This window comes from Cavia porcellus, unplaced genomic scaffold (genome assembly GCF_034190915.1).
Source record: "Cavia porcellus strain 051 isolate PalLab524CR breed Dunkin Hartley unplaced genomic scaffold, mCavPor4.1 scaffold_2, whole genome shotgun sequence".
Lineage (NCBI taxonomy): Eukaryota > Metazoa > Chordata > Mammalia > Rodentia > Caviidae > Cavia > Cavia porcellus.
The window spans coordinates 120,087,084-120,105,461 of NW_026947485.1; the positions used below are offsets into that span (position 1 = coordinate 120,087,084).

The 18,378-nt window shown below is 37.4% G+C and overlaps 1 protein-coding gene across 7 annotated transcripts in view; it reads left to right on the forward strand.

Moving 5' to 3' along the window:
* Xrcc4 (X-ray repair cross complementing 4) overlaps window positions 1-18,378 on the forward strand; it is a 259,434-nt gene that overhangs the window by 17,890 nt on the left and 223,166 nt on the right. For all 7 annotated transcript variants that reach the window (XM_013143659.3, XM_013143660.3, XM_063245297.1 and 4 more), the window contains exons 2-3: window positions 5,436-5,584; window positions 11,997-12,172. In XM_013143659.3, coding sequence (XP_012999113.1) covers window positions 5,446-5,584; window positions 11,997-12,172 — 315 coding nt within the window. In that variant the 5' untranslated portion in view covers window positions 5,436-5,445. The remainder of the gene's footprint in view (window positions 1-5,435; window positions 5,585-11,996; window positions 12,173-18,378) is intronic.

The following is an 18,378-nucleotide window of genomic DNA, read 5'->3' on the forward strand; positions in this document are numbered from 1 at the left end:
ATGTCAAATGTACAAAATTAAATATTTTAAATTTTTACATGCTTAATTGAGGAGGTTGTAAGTATTGTTTTATAATGTTGTCTTTTAATGGGAGAATAAATTGTTTTCCAAGTAAACTTTAGATAAAGATTAGAATTATTGTTAATTTGCCAATTTGGAGGGGACTTATCCTCTTAATTTTAGGCTTGCTTTCTTTAATTTTGGGATTTTTCTTTGGGTTTCTACATCCTCTAATATAAGAGGGTGCACTCTAGTTCTCTATAATTAACCATTTTTTTTTTTACTCAGAAGGTAGAAATTTATAGTAATTTAGTCCTTGCTAGAAATATGAAAAAAATGGTTGTTTTAATTTTTATATTCAGTATAAACTAAAAAAAGTAAGATGCTTTATTTATGAGACTGTAATAGTTCTGTGAAGTAGTGGGCAAGTTAAAACTCATGATTTATAAATTTGCCATTGGTAACATTTTTATTCAGTTATCAATGAAATGCCAATTTAATGTTTTTATACATTACATATATGCATATCTATATACACTTGAAGCAATTTCATATACCCTTCTTGCAAGTAAGAAAGTAAAGGATTTTCTTAGTTTTTTTAGGATCATCTAAAGATTAATGGTTTGCAATTAAAGAATAATTTTGTCTGGTACTTTTTCATATTTGAAGTATATACCTTGCTTCTGGCATCAATTTTTTATAATGCTCATTCTCTGCATATTTGTAACTTTTATGTTTTTTAAATTTTACCTTTTATCTTCTACAGCTTAAGGGCCTTTTAATGAAGTGCACATAATCCTAGGATATTCTAGAAGTAGAAAAAGTGTAGTTACTCACTTAGAACTAAATAAAATATGTCATACCAGAGTCTAGTAAATGAAGTCAATCCAGCCAAGTTTCTAGAATGATTTACCAGAAGAGTTTTAGAGATATAGAAAAAGAAACTCTAATCATTAGTAATGAGAGGAGAATCCGTACATCCCAGTTTTAATTTGTTCCCCCCATTATAATTTGGGTGGTACACCTGCGCAACCACAACCTCGGCCTTTTGAGAAATGATTGAACCATGAGGGCTTTCATTTTGTCATTTCATTTGCTGATGAGACTGTGATTCATTAGCATTATTGGGAGGCCATGGAAATGGAGGTGGGGCCTAAGAGGGAGTAGATTATGGGGCTGTTATTTCTCTCTGTCCACTTCTTCTCTTGTTCCCACATGGTCTGCTTCCTAGCTGCCATGGGTTGAGGAGATTTCCTCTGCCATACATTCCCGCCCAGTGTGATGTTTCTGCCTCACTATAGGTCTGAAAGCAATGAGGCCAGTTTACCATGTCCTGCAATCACTGAAAGTGTGAACAAAAATAAATCTTTCCACATTTAAGTTGTTTATGTTAGGTATTTTGTCACAGCAACAGGAAACTAATACCTCTGCTTGCCCTGTTTTTTTTTAAATAAGAGTCCTAAACTGATAGGTTTTTCTAAGGGTTATTCTAATAGTCTTGTGACTCTTAGATGGCACCTGGAGGCACACATCTGTCTTGATTACTTTTCTCTCGTTGCTAAGAAAAAATAACCAGCCCCAAAATTAAGGAAGGAAAGGTTTACTTAGCTTACAGTTTGTGGAGGTTTCAATCTCAAATCGGCTGGCTTCAAAGCAGGGTGACGTGACACTGGGGCAACACTTCAAGGCAGCAGCCAGCAAAAGTAGCCAGAACAAAAAATGGGTAATGGCAAGCCTCTTTTCCTCCCTTTCATTGTATGCAGGCCACCCCCTGCCCCCCAGAGCACATATGGCACTCAAAAGATCTCTATGCCTCCTCTTTCTTCAACTGCTAGCTGAAATTAATTAAGTAATTAATTTTCTTACAGTGTGGAGATCAAACCCAGAAACCCAATCATGCTAGGAAAATGCTCTACCCTTGAGTGCCACCATAGTTAACTTGGTAACTTTTAGAAAGTGGTTTCTTGGAGCCCCAACTTTTCTTAACTGTAGCTCTGCTGGACTTTGCATCCCTGAATAACAGATGAAGTCCTTGTACTATGCTTCATTTTGAAGTTTTAAGTTAAATGTCGCCTTCTTTTTCACTCATATAATGGGCATATTAACAGTAGCCCTGTTCATAGGGCTCTGGTGAAGATTAAAGAGTCAGTATATGTTAGGGTGCATCTCTGGATTATTCAGGCACTAAGAATGTCAGGCATGAAGTGTTACCATGTGTGAAAGAAAGGCTTTTCCATATAGTAGGTCTAATATGAAATGTGAACTAATATTTGCGGTAAACCTCTGTATATCTGTAGATAAAGATACAGAAGGGCAATGGAGAGATGAGCATAGTTTGTCTTGGGAATGTGAAACTAGTGGTTTTAAATGTAGGCCTTTCCTCCCCTCCCCACCTCGGTGGTATTAGGGATTAAATCCATGAGTGCCCTACCATCAAGTTACATCCCCAACTCTTCTTTAAAAACTTGAAACAGGGTCTTGCTAAGCTGCCCAGGTTGGCCTTGAACTTATGGGGTTTTTTTTTTTTGCCTCAGCCTCCCAAATATCTGGGATTACAGGTATGTACCATTGCTGCCACCTTAAATGTATATATTTCTGTAAATATTAATAAAGTTCTTGTAGAATTACAAAATATTTATATTCCTAATTCCTTTGTTGCATGTAATTTGGACTAGTAAATGTAATATATTTTATATAAAACAGCAGATTTTGCTGTTTTTGTTTGTGTTTTTTAGGAAGAGAATTATTATTTAGTTTTAAAGGAAGTCTGAAGAACTTTATATAAATAACTTCACAGTTTAGTATGTAATTTTGACATTTTCAAGATATTGATTTTACTGTCCTAAAACTGGGACAGATTTCTCCTAGGGAAAGAATAATTATCAGTGAGCATTTGTTTGGAACAGCCCCTCAGCATACCTCTCAACGGTTTTTTATAGGGTGATGCATACAAGCAGGCTTTAATCACCTCATAATAGTTGAGACAAAGAAAATTTTTCCTTTCTTTTCCAGATTTGTAATTGTCTATTAAGATCAGAGATTCAATAATAGAAATGCAGACTGAGTGTTTAGCTCAGAGAGCAGTTACCTAGGAAGCACAAGGCCTCGGTTTGATCCCTACGATTAAAAAAAAAAAAAAAAAAATTGAAACAGCAATTGTCTATCCATGTGCAGAAGTTTTTATGTTTTAAATGAGGGGATTGCTTGTTTAGAACTTTATTTTTTATAAAATGCAGATGTAGCCATATCTATATGTGAATAGATTGTTTAGTAGATCTTAAATCAGAGTAATGGTATAGCATTTGAGTCAATGAGAAATATACTTTCAAATGCCTAAAATTAAAGGTTGCCATAGAAATGTGCATCCTCTGTTCTTGAAAGGAAAACAATGTCAAGAGAAAGAAGACCTAAACAATCAGGAGATATGCCATCCTTACTGATTTGAGGGCTCCATATTATAAGACATCAGATCTTCACAAATTGTTCTTTTCAATCATAAATAGCTGCTTTTTCAGAAATTAACAGTATGACTTCAAAATTCATAAGGAGCCAAGCATAGTGGTGCCCACGTGGAATCCCAGCACTAGGGAGGCTAAGGCAGGAGGATCTCTGTGAGTTTGAGGTTAGCCTGGGTTATATAGTGAATTTAAGACCAGCTTCAATTACAGAGTGAAATCCAGTCTGTGTGTCTGTGTGTCTGTGTGTCTGTCTGTCTGTCTGTCTGTCTCTCTCACACACACACACACACACACACACACACACAATTTGTATGGAAATACAAAGGTCTAAGATTAACTAAAATGATATTGAAGAAGAACAAAGATGTTAGTTTTATAATACCAGTTCTCAAGACTTGTTATAAAACTAATTTCGATTGTTTGAAAGTCATGGTTAGACAGAGGGACCAAGGAGAATCAGTAAAGACTCTTGCTGTGATACACACGCAGCTCCAGTGTACTGGGGAGCTAAATGCGAGGGGCATAGTCATAAAGCTTTTGGATAACCCAGGGGAATATCTTAGTGACCTCTGATTTCTTAAGTGGTGTGAACCATAATGTAAGAAAGTTGTTGAATTGTACTTCATAAAATTAACTTTTTAAAAAATCTGACGCTGCCATTAAGAGAGTGAAAAGATAACTGAGAGTCGGAAAGCACCCAATGCATATATATAAAAGATTTCCTTTCCAAAATAAGGAGCAAATTAAAAAGGGAAGTGAATGCAGCCTGATAAGAACATTGATGAGAAAAAGACAACTTAGTAAAAATGTTAGTAGGATTGAGCTAAGACACCACAAACTTGGATATTCAGCTGTTCAGTTAATATATGAAAGGATTTAACATCCTTGACTTATCAAGGAAATGTGATTTAAAACCGCAATACAACCCCACCACATATCCATCAGAATAGCTGAAATGAGGAAGATGGAAAATATTTGCAGGAATATGGAGGAATTAGGATTCTCATGTACCAGCTGTAAATCGGTACAGCTTTTAAAGAAGCTTTTGGCCACAGAGGACCCAGAGTAAACCCGTGCGTGTTCTCTGATCCCACAGACCCTGCCTGTATTCCCAGCAGCAGTGACTGTTTGGGGGCAGCACTGTGTGTGTAGTCACGGGCCTCTTGTGAGGAGGAAGGGTACGTCAGTTTTACTTGTCTGTGTAATAGGATAGCACACAGCTTTGAGAGTGACCTGCGTTGTGTTAGTGACTTTGGGGGGCAGTATGGAGGTGGAGAGAAGGTGAGAGGGGACGCGCTCTGAGATCGTACTTGTCTTCAGCACTTCTTTCGTGGCTTTGTTCACTTCTAAAATTCATCTTTTGTATTGTTTATCTGTGCGCATTTCTGTCTGGAGATAACACTGCTTCAGTAAAACAGTTCTCAGACTGGCCAAAGAGTGTAATGGTCTCGTGTGGTGATACTCTGTGTCCCCCATCTCTGTCCTAGGCACCTTTCTCTTAGAGGAGGCAGCTCTTGCACTCTTAGATTGTCTTTTCCTGTGCTTTATTCTTGCTTTTATTCTCAGTCTTCTAGCCTTTCTGCAGATGGGACTAAGGTGCTTTGTCAAATGCACCCTCACTAACTGCAGTCCTGTTCTGTCCTGAGCTCACTCTAGGGTCCATTGCACCAGTCCTTGTGACCATTTCTGTTGACTCTTGGGAAAGGAATAATAAAATGTGCCCTGCCTGTTGTTGAGATGATCAGTTTTGCTTACTTGTGCTAGGTGCTTGCCACATCTGGGCCCTGCTTTTCTCACCTGTGAGAACCGTGATTCAGTGGTGAACAAGTGTGACCTGAGATCAGTGGTTGGCTGCATCATACAGTGTTTGGCTTAACTCACTTCCTTGGTATTTGTCCAGGAGAGAGGCTAGCCAGAAGACATTGTCGTGTGGTACAGTTTCTTATGAAAAATGTGAATTTTATTTTTCTGTTACAGGTAACCAGCAATGGAGAGGAAGATAAGCAGAATCTGTCTTGTTTCCAAACCCAATGTAACTCATTTTTTGCAAGTGTCTTGGGAGAAATCTCTAGAATCTGGTTTTGTTATTACACTTACGGATGGTCAGTCGGCATGGATTGGAACAGGTAACAGTTAAAGCCAAATTTCTAAAAGTAAACTTTAAATAATGTGCTATTCTTCAGTCCTCAGCGATACTTCAAATTAAAACATTTCTTCAGTCTATGGACGTAAGATTAGTATTGCTTTTGCTTTTATGTCTGTCCAGTTTTACATACAAATTTATAATTTTTTTCCAGTTTTGTATGTGCAATTTTTGTATAGAAGGATTTGTAATATTTATTGCTATTTCCACAGTAGCTATTAATAGAAAAATAAGAATGTGTTCCAGTTAATACTGGTTGCCACATGAGTCTGAGGACTTGGATTTCGTTACAGCTTGAAAATGGTCTCTTTATTGAAAATACAACTACTACCTTCCACGCTGATCTCTCCTCTCAGGACCCCAGGGAAGTAGCCGGAGGCAGAGAAAGTGGGTTGGCAGGATCAAGCCTGTGTGCTGGGTTGTGGGTGTGGAGTGGTAACGTTGGTTTTCGTCTTACTTCATCCACTTATTGTTTGAATTATTTTCCAAGGAGCAAGTACTGCAATTGTAACAAGCCAAAACAGCCTAAAGCTTTGTAATGTGGTATTCAAAATTATATATGGTATTTTGATTGTTTTATGAAATAAAGCTTTAGTTTTTCTTGTCTTTTTAAATAGTCTTTTAAAAATGTTGATAAAACAGACCATTCTCTGTGATCCCTCTATTGGGGTGGCTGAGTCAGAAGGATTTCTACAAGTTCAAGGCCAGCCTGGGCTACATAGTGAGTTCAATACCAGCCTGACATACATAGAGAGACTGTGTCTCAAAAACAAAGAAAATATATGCTGGTAATCCTCAAGTCATATATGAAATACACCAAGTATTAAACCAGAAAATTCAGAATTATGTTTTATTCATAAGATAAAATTTTAAAGTTTTTCTAAAAAATTTTATTGAAATATTAAAAATCTATTTCTATAGCCATACAATAGTATTTTTAAAGTTATATTCTGAATGATACCTTAAATAAAACATTTTTATGTTAATTTACATAACATTTATATTTTTAAATTTTAAAATAGTTTCCTCAAATTTCTTACTATAATTATTATGTCATCTTTAAAATTTAAATAGATTATGAAATTCTTTTTTCTTTCTTGAATGTTAGAAATTCAGTTATATGATAGTCGAACTGAACTGAGGGACTTTTTTTTTCCTGTCTTTTTGAGATAGAGTCTCGCTATGCAGTTCAGTCTGGCCTTAGGCTCACTTTGTAGCTCAAGCTGGTCTCTAATTTGCAAATGACTTTCCTGCTTCAGCCTCCCAAGTGCTGGGATTACAGTCATACTTGTGGATTTTTCTTGTTTTCATTTGTGTTTTTACGACAGAGTCTAAGATGTGTTGATGTCATTGTAAAATAAAGAAGTCCCCATGGTGCTGTTTGTAGTGTTCAGCATATTATCTATCGAAGCTGTCAGACTCTGTGTTACAGAAACCAGTTGTGGCTGGTTTTGCACTGTAAGGGAGGAGAATACTTGTCAGCCCAGTGCCTGCATCCCAAGGAACAGGTCCAGTGGATAGTTTGTGTTTATGGAGAAGAGGGTGCCTATGGCCAATGCCGCTACCAAAACAGTACTATGACACTGTGTTTTTGTTTTTATTTTTTGATCGAAAGAATCAAAGGGTATATTAAATATGGAATATTGGTTAGGAAAATAAAAAGAAAATGAACTGTTCACTTCAACACGTATTTTCAAGTGAAAACTCCAGTTTCAGATTTATAGTTGACGTTGAGCATAAATTCAGTATATTCTACCATTTGTTTTTTAGCTAATGGCATTTAGTGTGACAAAAATGTAATATTGAGCTTATGTATTCTCTGGTGATTTGTTAACATTTTAACTTCCTGTACTGAATAAGCTCTTCAGCAGAGAATTTTATATTGCTCTACACAGTCATTTTTTTTCAAAGATATAGTATAAAGTTCAAATTTCACATATGTTTTATGCTCTTTTTACTCATTTCTATTTTTTTGTCTAAATTTTGGGGTCAAAAATAGGTAAGCAAATAATAAATCTTTGCTTCTATTTTTAGTTAAGGCGCATTGCATGTATGCAGTATCGTACTTCATAGATAGGTCATAACATAATTAAAAACATTGAAACAATTAGATAATTGAAATGTGAAAATAGATTTCCTTCCTATACCCCATCCTGTTTTGTTCTTTTTTTCTTTCATTTTGTTCAACTTTTTGATTACCGCAACCTTCAATTTGGACAATATTTTTTCTCTTTTCATTTGAGTGAAATTAAAAGGATGTGGGGTTTCTTTTCATCTCCCACACACTAAAAGCTCTGCCTTCTGTCTTTCCCAGTAGCAGTGCTTTATCTAATGAATGTGTTGGGCGGCTAATTATCATGCAGCCTCTCCTCACTTCATTATTAAAGAGAGTTGTGTTGCAGGATCCTCACCAAGTAGGATAAAGATTGATGACCATTACAAGACTTGTGAGACCTGCTGTCGGCATTGAATGAAGAGTGATCCAGCTTTGGTTGTAATTTCATTATCAAGTGATTAGATGCACTTCAGTTGTCCTAAACATAGCTTTTAGGGACTTGTATGGAAATAAGGTGACACAGCTGAGTGGAAAGAATTTTACTAAGTGAAGTAACGAAGTGGGTTTATGATGTGATATCTACAAAAGTGGGGTGACCAGGCCAAGTGTCTGCTGAGGACGTGTGCGACCCTGGGTAGCGGAGCATAGGCACAGAAGGAGAGACCCCTCAGCACCTCTCAGTCACCTGCGGAGGCTGTGGACGTGCAACTTTCCTGACTTCCTGCTGTCTGTGAACCAGCTCCTTGAATTTTGGCTTGCTTGCTTTTATGCTTTGTTATGATATGGTTCAGCTGCATTTTTGATAAATTTTAGTATTTCCATTGCTTTTATTCCTGGTTGCCGAAGTTTTAGAGCAATGAATGCTTACAGCTGTGGTTTTTCCAGATGTCCTTAGCACAGCGTTTGATTGTGACCAAGTGGGTTTGCCAGTATTGGCGTTCTCTACGCCATCAGTTGTGTACATTCACTTTTATAGACAATGTTCAAGTGAGTCTTCATAACTGGTGCCTTTTAAATATTGTTTCTAAAAGGGAAATACAAATAGAGAGATGATTTCCTTTCATATTATCTTCCCCTCAAAAATCAAGTATTTCACAGTAAGAGCAAAATTCCTAGTGGGAGGTTATAAGAGCCTATCTGAGACAAAATCTAAGATGTCACTTAAGATGTCAGCAGTTGAATATGAGCTCAGTGTGGGTGGCACTTTTGTTTATATGCTTAAATGTTGTATTCATGGTCCCTAGAATAATACCTGACATGTAGAATATACTCATTAAATGTCTTTTTTCACTAGCTAAGTTGAATGAATATATTGTTAAATCTTTTATGAATGATATCCTTTCATGGTAATGAACTGCTAACTTGATGTTTTATCTATAGATATTCCTTATTTTTCTTTTGCATTTTCTTAAGTTCTACTAAAGCTACCCTAAAAATGACATATTTATTTTATATTTCTGTTTGTCTTCTTATTTTTTTTAGTTTAGAAGAGCTGCTAAGATTTTTGAAAAGTCAGTGTAGTTGTTAATGATGATTACCCTAAATACCTACTTCAGAGGGAGAAAAAATGTGAGTGTGTTTAGAATGTGTTCTAAATTCATACAGGAGAACAAGTTATGTTTATTCTTCCCTGTATTCAGAGTCTTTGTGAAATGTGAGAATTTGATTATCAGAACTTACAAGAAATGGTTATATAAAATATATGGACACATGATAAATACCCTTTTTACCTTGCCTGTCATGGGTTTCCAGATATTTAATAATATACAGAGGAAGGTTATGAAAAGATATGTTTTATTTTTAGAGGTTCTGTTATCAAGATTTTCTTGTATTCTGTAATATTTTAAAACTGACATGTTTTTAGAGTTATGGAAGTTCTGTCACTGAGCTATATCCCCGGTTAATTTATTCAATGCCTGTGTGTGCCTGACTTATAAGAAAGACACAGGGATCCCAGCTTCACCACTCACCTCCTTCATGACTCTAAATCATTCTTTGATCTCCTCTGAGCCTGTTTTCTACTTTGTACAACAAAAATTATATCTGTAAAATTGGCAAGATTGTGGTAGTCTATCAAAACCTTTAACTGTAAAAACACACTCTCATCTTTGTGATATCCTGAGCTGAGATAGGAAGCCTCCTAACTACACAAACGTTCCAATGGAGTGTTAGATTTAAAAAGCATACAAAGGAGCAGACCCATTGCTGCTTGGGTAAGAAAGAAGAAAAACCTCCATGCCATTGATAGAAAGCCAGTGTAGGTGCTAGGAACTGAAGTTTAACTGTCAAGTCTTAGCATATCGGAATTACATATGTGTCAAATTAATTTTCTTTTGCAGTGGTAGCGATTGAACCAAGGCCCCCATACAACTAGGCAAATGCTTTACCATGGGGCTACATACCCAGCTCTAGGTATGTGGCTCAGTGTCTGCGTAGTAGAATGCTAGATTGCAGGCCTCTTAGGTACATGAGCTTACCTCTAAATGTGAAGAAAGGAATCTGGAAGAGTTAGTCTGCTTACAAAATCGTCTTACGAAAACACGGCTGCCTGGCCTGGGAATGCAGGCTTTAAGGATTATGCGTGAATAAATTCCCAGAATAGTCAAAGTCAGAACCCTAAGCATGTTTTATGTACAATGTGGGGTTTAAAATTGAACTCTGCCTCAAGTGTAAAAACTCATGTTAAAAAATTAGTTTTCCAAAGAGGTTTAGAATTGGTGAGACCTAGAAGCACTTGCAGAAAGGGAAAACATCAAATTTCATTTGAGCCCCCTTCTGCTCAGGGTACTTGCCACGCTGGCTAGAGGAGAGCCAAGCTCAGACTGTAGAAAGCACAGGAAGAAAAGCAGAGCACACAGTAAAGGACCAGAATTAATATTATAGAAACCAAGCGTGACTTGAGAAAGTCTTAAGTACATTAAAACATTCAAATACTTAAAAGAAGGAGGCTTGGTCTGTTTTGTGTTACTGTCAGGAATCGCCTCATGGTGCAGTACCACTTCCCACCCTAAGGACTGAACCCAGAGACTCATAATTGATAGGGAAGTGTTCTGTCACTGAGCTATAGCCCATTAATTTTTTCTTTGAGATAAGACATGTTTGGGTTTCCTAGGCTGGACTCAAACTTGTGACCCTCTTGCTTCGGTCTCCTGAGTAGTTGGGTATGGACCGTAAGCTAATTTTGAAGAAAAGGGTTTCACCTAGGTCACAGTTTTGAAGACTGAAAGTCCAGGAATGGGTGACCACATTGGTTTGGCCTCTGGTTAGGTCTGATCTCAGATGATGTCACACTGTGATGGCCTGTGTAAGAGGAAACATCTTGTCTTGAAACTGGGAGCCAAAGAACAATTTGGGGGTCAGGCTTGCAACAATTTGCTCTTGCAAGACCTAACCCTGGTTCTCATGAGAACTGCTGTAGCTCCTTCTAGGGGCAGCATCTAGATGTCCTAAGTGCTCCCTATGCAGGTCCCACCGTCTCTCCCATGGCCATACTGAGGATCCAGCTCCCAGCACACAAATCCCTGGGGGACAAACACCTCAAACTACAGCAGAAGGTCGAGCAAGAACAGGACATTATGAAAGAAGGTCAGGGAGAACAGCTAGAATTGGAAGTACAGTTATTGAAATAAAAAACTCAATCCAAGGGCCAAGCATCAGTTTCAGAGATACCTAGAGGACTGCAGGATAGAGAACTGTAGTATGGTCTGAGTGTGGCATGCACGGCAGGAAGTTTCAGGCCCTTCTGATTCCTCATCACCTCCCTTCAGCCTCCGTTCCTATTGCTGCACACGAGATGCAAGCGAACTTCACTTTCACTTAAGGAGACTCTGCCCATGCGAGAACAATAGACGACCACTGGGTATTGCAGGGAACAAAGAAACGTTCTATGGAGTACTGAAGTTCCTCATCATTATAGGAAATAATTTCCCTGGCTGTACCTAAAAGAAGTCACCTAAAGTGGTAGTTTTTAAGATATATTCTGAGGGGTCTGGAGGTTTACCTCAGTAGCATAAGCGCCTGCCTCGCAAGCAGGCAGTCATGAGTTCGATCCCCGGTACCGATAAAAAGGAAAAAGACGAGAAAAAAAAAAAAAAAAAAAAAAAAAAAGATATATTCGGAGAACTGAAGAAGAATTCCAGGAATCTAAGGATTTTCGTATGTGATTTGAGCCTAATGTGTTTCTCAAAAATTGCTCGTGCCATTAAAAGCTATAACTCAGTTTAAAAATATGTAATGTGTAGATTGATATTACTTTTGTATAAATTATTTACATATGATAAATCAGTAAACCATGTTTCACAGTTTTTCATTTTAAAACTTTTACTGATGCTTTCCATAGTTTCTGAGTCCGAGATTGGCCAAGAAGCAGACGACATGGCAATGGAGAAAGAAAAATACGTGGGCGAGCTGAGGAAAGCCCTGGTGTCTGGCGCTGGAACTGGGGATGCATACAAGTTTGATTTTTCTGAAGGGGACTGTTGTTTCTCCTGTGAGAAAAACCTGAAAGATGTTTCAGTAAGTACCTTTTCCCATACCTTCATGCACAGTAAAATGTCCTGCCTCTGACGGAGCTGTGTTAATATTTAAGAACTTTTCGCTTGATACCCAAAATGCCTCAGAAATCAGTGCTTGGAAGCTATTTGGTTTCATGGTTAAAGTCATTAAGAGCTTCAGATTAATGAAGTATGAACAATAATTATTGGAAAATGTACTTTTAAAATGTTTTAAAATTTTGAGTGTCAGAATCATATGAATGAGTAATTTAGAAAAAGTGGAATCAAAAGTTTTAGACTATTGTGAGAAAGTTTTATTAATGTTGGGGAAATACTGAATTTTAAGAAAGACAATGTTTACAATACTTAATACTTAGGGCTTATTTTCCACTTTATTAATATACATTTGAAATTGTAAAATATCATAGTTAAGTGTAGTGAAACATATAATTCAGGATTAAGGATATATTATTTATATCATTATACTTAGACACACTAAAATAAACAAAATAACTTTCATCCCAACCTTCCCAAATCTTGCACTTTTCAGACAAGAATTTCTGCGATTCATCCTATCCATTTCCTGTATCGATTCAAAATAAGGGAATGGTTTTTAAAGGTCCTATAATTACCCATCTTTGTCACCATTGGCTTATCAGTTATGAGATGTATAGTGTAAATGAAGAAATTTTTACTATATTAAATGTATAGTTATTACATATTTGTTTTAGAACTAAATTTACTGTAAAAGAAATTTTAAACCACCTCTTTAACCTAGAATGATTAAGGAGTTTTTATCAATTAGGGAAATATTCACAGAAACACAAGGCATCATTGTTTTCATATATATATATATATATATATATATATATATAATCATACAGATGCTAGTGCAGACTTTGTTTAGTAATTTTTTTGAATTAATGTATTTCAAAGTAATGTTTTTTTTGAATTAATGTGTTTCGAAGTAATGTGTTTCGAAGTTATGTGTTTCAAAGTTTTATACTTTTTCTAATCAGCTTTACTTTATATAAGTTTCAATATACTGAGGTCCTTAAAATGACAATTTAAAAACATTTTGTCTCTAAAAAAGAGGATTTATTACTTTCTCATTTCTGGTACAGAAGAGCTGACACTCACAACTTACAGGAGGAGGGGTTTGTCTTGGCTCACAGTTTCAGTCCATGATTGACAGCTGAGCACACAAGTGGTGTGGTAGGAAGGGGCTGGGAGGAGGAGAACTGCCCACATGGTGGTCAGGAAGCAGAGAGAGAAGAGGAAAGCTGGGAAGGAAGGTACCCCCTTCAGGTCTTTTTTTCTTTTATTTATTTATTTACTTATTTATTTTAGACAGGCTATCATTATGCAGTTCAGGCTGTCCTTGAGTTCACTTTGTAGCGCATGCTGGTCCTGAACTCACAGTGATTCTCATGCCTCAGCCACCATGCCTGGCAACCCTAGCAGGTCTTGTCCTCAGTGACCTGCTCTCCTTGGTGTTTTCTTGTCAGTGAAGCACACCACCTGCCACTTACAAGTTAAAGGAGTAGAAATTTATTTTGGCCCACAGTTTGTGGAGGATTCAGTCCATAGTTGGCTGGCTCCCAGGTAGATAGGCATGACAGAGCAGAAATGGCTCATAACATGACATCCAAGAAGCACAGAGAGCTCCAGAGAGGAGCTGGGGAGGGAGACAAACCCTTCCAGGTCACACAACAGTACCGCCTCTTCCATCCAGCTGGACTCTTCACAGCAAGTCTGCTTTAAACCGTTTAATGCAGTCACCGTCCAGAGGTCCTGCTTTGATGGCCAGAGACTTTAGAGAGATGTTTAGATATAAATCGTAACACCTGCCTCTCCCCGCCAGCTCCTTGTCGTAGCACAAGTCATGCATAATACTCCCATGATTCAGTCACTTTCCAAAAGCCCCATCTCTGAACACATGAGGCTCTCGGGGAACATTTAGATCTAAACCATAACAGGTGCAGTAAGAAGTTTTGAACTCAATGCCAACATTTTGTTATTTATCACACATGTTCTCTCCTGTGGGCCAAGGCAAGAAGACTATATGAAACGCTGTGAAACTGCTGATAGTTTCTTCTAATATTTTGAAGGGGATGATTGTCAGATTGGGATGATGCCATTTCCAATTCACGAACATTAGTGTGACAACTGGCCTCCTTTCGTGCAGGTTCAGGGTTTCATCTGTTTGGTATGCACTGATGCATGTTCCAAGTTGGGGTGTGCCTGTTGCAGAGCTGAAAGGTTTGGCGTTTCAGACAGGGTGACACTGGGGCGGGGCTTGGAGCGATGACGTTAGGCAGCTGAAGGAATTGCTTGGCTTAGCAAGACACCTGGCTTTGTAGCTTCTGTGAAGAAAGGACTTCACAACTTCACGTGTTTTAAAATTGTGTGTTTTAAAATTGGCTTGGTGCATATCTACATGAAAGATGACAGTAACCCTGAAAGATTTTTTGTCTCACATCCTGAAAATAATCAGGTTTTTCAGGGCCATGGCTTTAGACTACTACCTTTTAAACAGATTTTCTCAAAAAAGATGGAAATAGCAGAAGATTCCCAATAATGCCAAAGTGTGTTGGATCTCAAAAGAAAATATCTTGAAGCAGTGAACATACATCTCCTTGTTTACTTATTTGTTTATGAGAAAAAGGCTACTCAGAATAGTTTGACAAAGGAGAAGTTTATTCATGGGTTAGCTTGGTTGAGAGATATTTTTAGAGGTAAAACTTTTCAGTTTTGCAGTTGGCCTTGTGGATTCCACATCACAAGTTTCCTTGGTCAGACAGGATGGGCTTCTGTAAACTGATTTCAAGAGTGACAATGTCTTGTAAATTCACCTGGTGGCACAGTATCTGCTGACAGTTTGAAACATAGCAGAGTCTTTGTTAAGGCTAATTGTGCTTGGATATCCTTCAACCTGAAAAGGAATTTGTTGGGCTGGGGATTTAGCTCAGCAGCATAAGTGCCTGCCTACCAAGCATGAGGTTATGGGTTCGATCTACAGTACCAAAAACAAAACAAACAAACAAAAAAACCCCAAGGAGTTCATAGTCCTTTCCTTGTTGATACACACATCTGGTTATGGCCAGAAATGACCTCCTAAACTTGGAAGAGAGGAGTGCACAGACTATGCACAACTATGGTTGCTATCAAGCGGATACCTCGGAGAGTCTGGGTTTTCAGGTATTTGCTGCTATCCATAAAGAAGGGTTATGTGTGGGTGATCCCTGCACAATGGGAACATTTTGAATATCAAGAGACCCCATATTAGGAACATTCTCACACGGGAGCACATGGCGGAAGGAGCTTCTGGTCTGCTGGACGTTGTGCTGCTGTGTACTCACCGCACAGTGTGGTAGCATAGTGTAGGCCAGTACGGCGGGGGACTTGATGTGTGTGTGTGTGTGTGTGTGTGTGTGTGTGTGTGGTTTTTCTGTGCTTTACATTGTGTTTTTGTGTCAAAGGTATATAACACTCACTTTGTTGAACTTACGAATGAATTTGACTTATAAACGTTGTCCTGGGATTCAAATCATTCCTAGGCAGGGATTTACTCTACTGTGTGAAAAGGGGAAGATGGACTTTGAGGAACAGCTGGCATTAACATTCAGGAAAGATCAAGACATTTATCATTCGGAAAGGTTTGCTTGTATTGTTGCATGAGTATTTCTCCAGTATTTTCATTACAAATATGTGTTTCATCCTATTTTAAGAAATGTTGCCACATACAGAGTGGCAAAGGCTATTCTGTATCTTATTATATATTGTAACTTCTATTTATTTATATTTTAAAGGAAAAATGCGCTCTAAATTCAAACAAACTCCATACATTTGAAATGCATTTCTCTAATATTTGAACGTGAAGTAAGATAAGTTAGCCAAAAGAAACAAAGCTGTCTTAAAAACAGCAGTCTCAAAGCTTATATTATTGCCATGTGTCCTTGTGGTTTGAGGGGCTCTGTATTCAAAGGGCCATTTCCAGATGAAATTGCAGAATTGGAGTGCTCCCCGTGGTAGCCTGCCAGAGGCTTCATCACAAATAGTAATGACTTTCAGGTTTGTGGGAGTTTGGTTGCAGAAGTGTCATATGGATGCCTGAAAAAGGAAGTCATAATAGTCTTTATTTTTGTGATAAAAGTATTTGTGTACATGTGCCATTTTTGCACTAAAAACTTTACAATTTCCTTATCCTTTTGGAATGTGGGAACTAAATTAGTAATGTTTCTGGTGCAGAAATTCTGTTCTAGTTAAGCCATGGAGGAGATTTTAGAACTACTCCTTATAAAACATTAATCATGTTAGTGATGCTCCTTTGTGCTTGAGGACTCCCTTTTGTTTGCTTCTAAGGAATATCTCAAAATCATAATATTTTAACTTTTGTTTTTATCAGCATTGTTCAGGAGAGAAACAGCTTACCATAGGGCCAGAAAGAGAAAGTCACATGTAAAAACTCTGCTGTCGATTGACTTTCGAATGTTGCCGATGTTAACGTTTTCTGATTGTTTTCAGCTCATCTCCTTTCACATGTATTCTCTTATTTCATCAAATGACTATTGTTACTGTGCGGAAGTAGATGCTGAAAATACAAGTCAGTAGCTAAGGAAAACTAGGATAGTACATTACAGCAGAATCCGGGGCTTTTGTCCTATGACTATACAATCAATTTATTAAGTGATTCTTTTTAGGTATAATTTACATGCAACAAAATTCACCTGTGTTAAAGGTATATTTTTACCACACAGTTCTTTAGTCCCCGATGACCCCTTTTATGCTCCAACTCTGCCATTTCTTTAGGTCCCCCGTTGCCAGTGGACTGCTTTGTGTCACTGTGGATTAATTATCTGTGCCTGTCTTGGCATTTCATATAAACGGTACTATAGAGTATGTGTCCCTGCTGGTAGCCTTATAAGTGTAATACAGGTTTTTGAGATTTATCATTGTAAGTCACTCATCAGCACTTCATTCACTCTGACTGCTGAGTGTAGCCCCTGGATGGATGTACCACATTCACCTTTCCATGGTTCTCTAGGTGATTTCCAATTGTGGCCTGGTGTGAATAAAGCAACTACATAAATTGCTCTGCATTTATGTGTATTTAAAAAAATGAAAAAACTTCATTGATACCATAATTAATGTACAATAAAATGTGAGTTTAAAAATGTACAATTAGGTAAATGTTACAATGTGTACCTACCGATGAACCTGTCACCATACTAAAAATAACAAACCTACAACCTGCCCCCACTTTTTTGCACATTGTAACTTTTCTTTCCCCACTCAGTTTCTAAACTATCATTGACTAGCTTTTCATCAATATGAATTAGTTTACATTTTCTATAATTTTAAAATGCAACCACGCATCATGTGCTCCCCACCCTAAATGTGCTCTTTCTCATTCAAAGTAACTATTCTGAGACCCTTCTGTGGTGTTTATGGTAGTAACTTACTCCTTTCTTACCATTTAGCAGTAGTCCAGTGTTGGATATACTCATCTGGGCATTTACTATGGATGGACATTTGACTTGCTTTTGGTTTCAGAAAAGAACATAAAAAGTTATTGTGAGCATTTGGTTATAAGTCTTTGCGTGGGGCTAGGTTTTGTTTTTCTTGGATAGTATTTAGAAGTAGAATAGTTGAATTAAAGGTTAAATATATGTTTAACCCTGAAGATTTTCTCATAGTGATTTTACTATTATTTTATATTTCTGTCAGCAGTATATGACTTCCCTTTCCTCCCCATCTCATTAACACTTGGTATGCTAAGATATTTAATTTTAGAAGAATTTTTTTTTTTTTTTTGGTACTGGGGGTTGAACTCATGACCTTGTGCTTGCCAGGCAGGCACTTATGCCACTGAGCTAAATCCCCAGCCCGATATTTTAATTTTAGACATTTTACTGAGTATGTTTTCATATCTTAATGTACTTTAAATTTGCATCTTTTAATGTCTAATGATGCTGCTTACATCTGCTTATCTTCTTTAGTTTGTTGAAATCCTTTTGCTTTTTTATATTATTGGGTTGTTTTTATTGAGGATTTTCTTTCCTTTTCTTTCTTTTTTTTTTTTTTTTTTTCTTTTGAGACAATATCTGAGTGTGAGTGTATGCTGGCCGTGAACTCACTATGTAGACCAGGCTGGCGTCGAACTCTAGGTGATACTCCTGTTTCAGCCTCCTGAGGGCTGGGATTATAGGTGTGTACCACTCTACC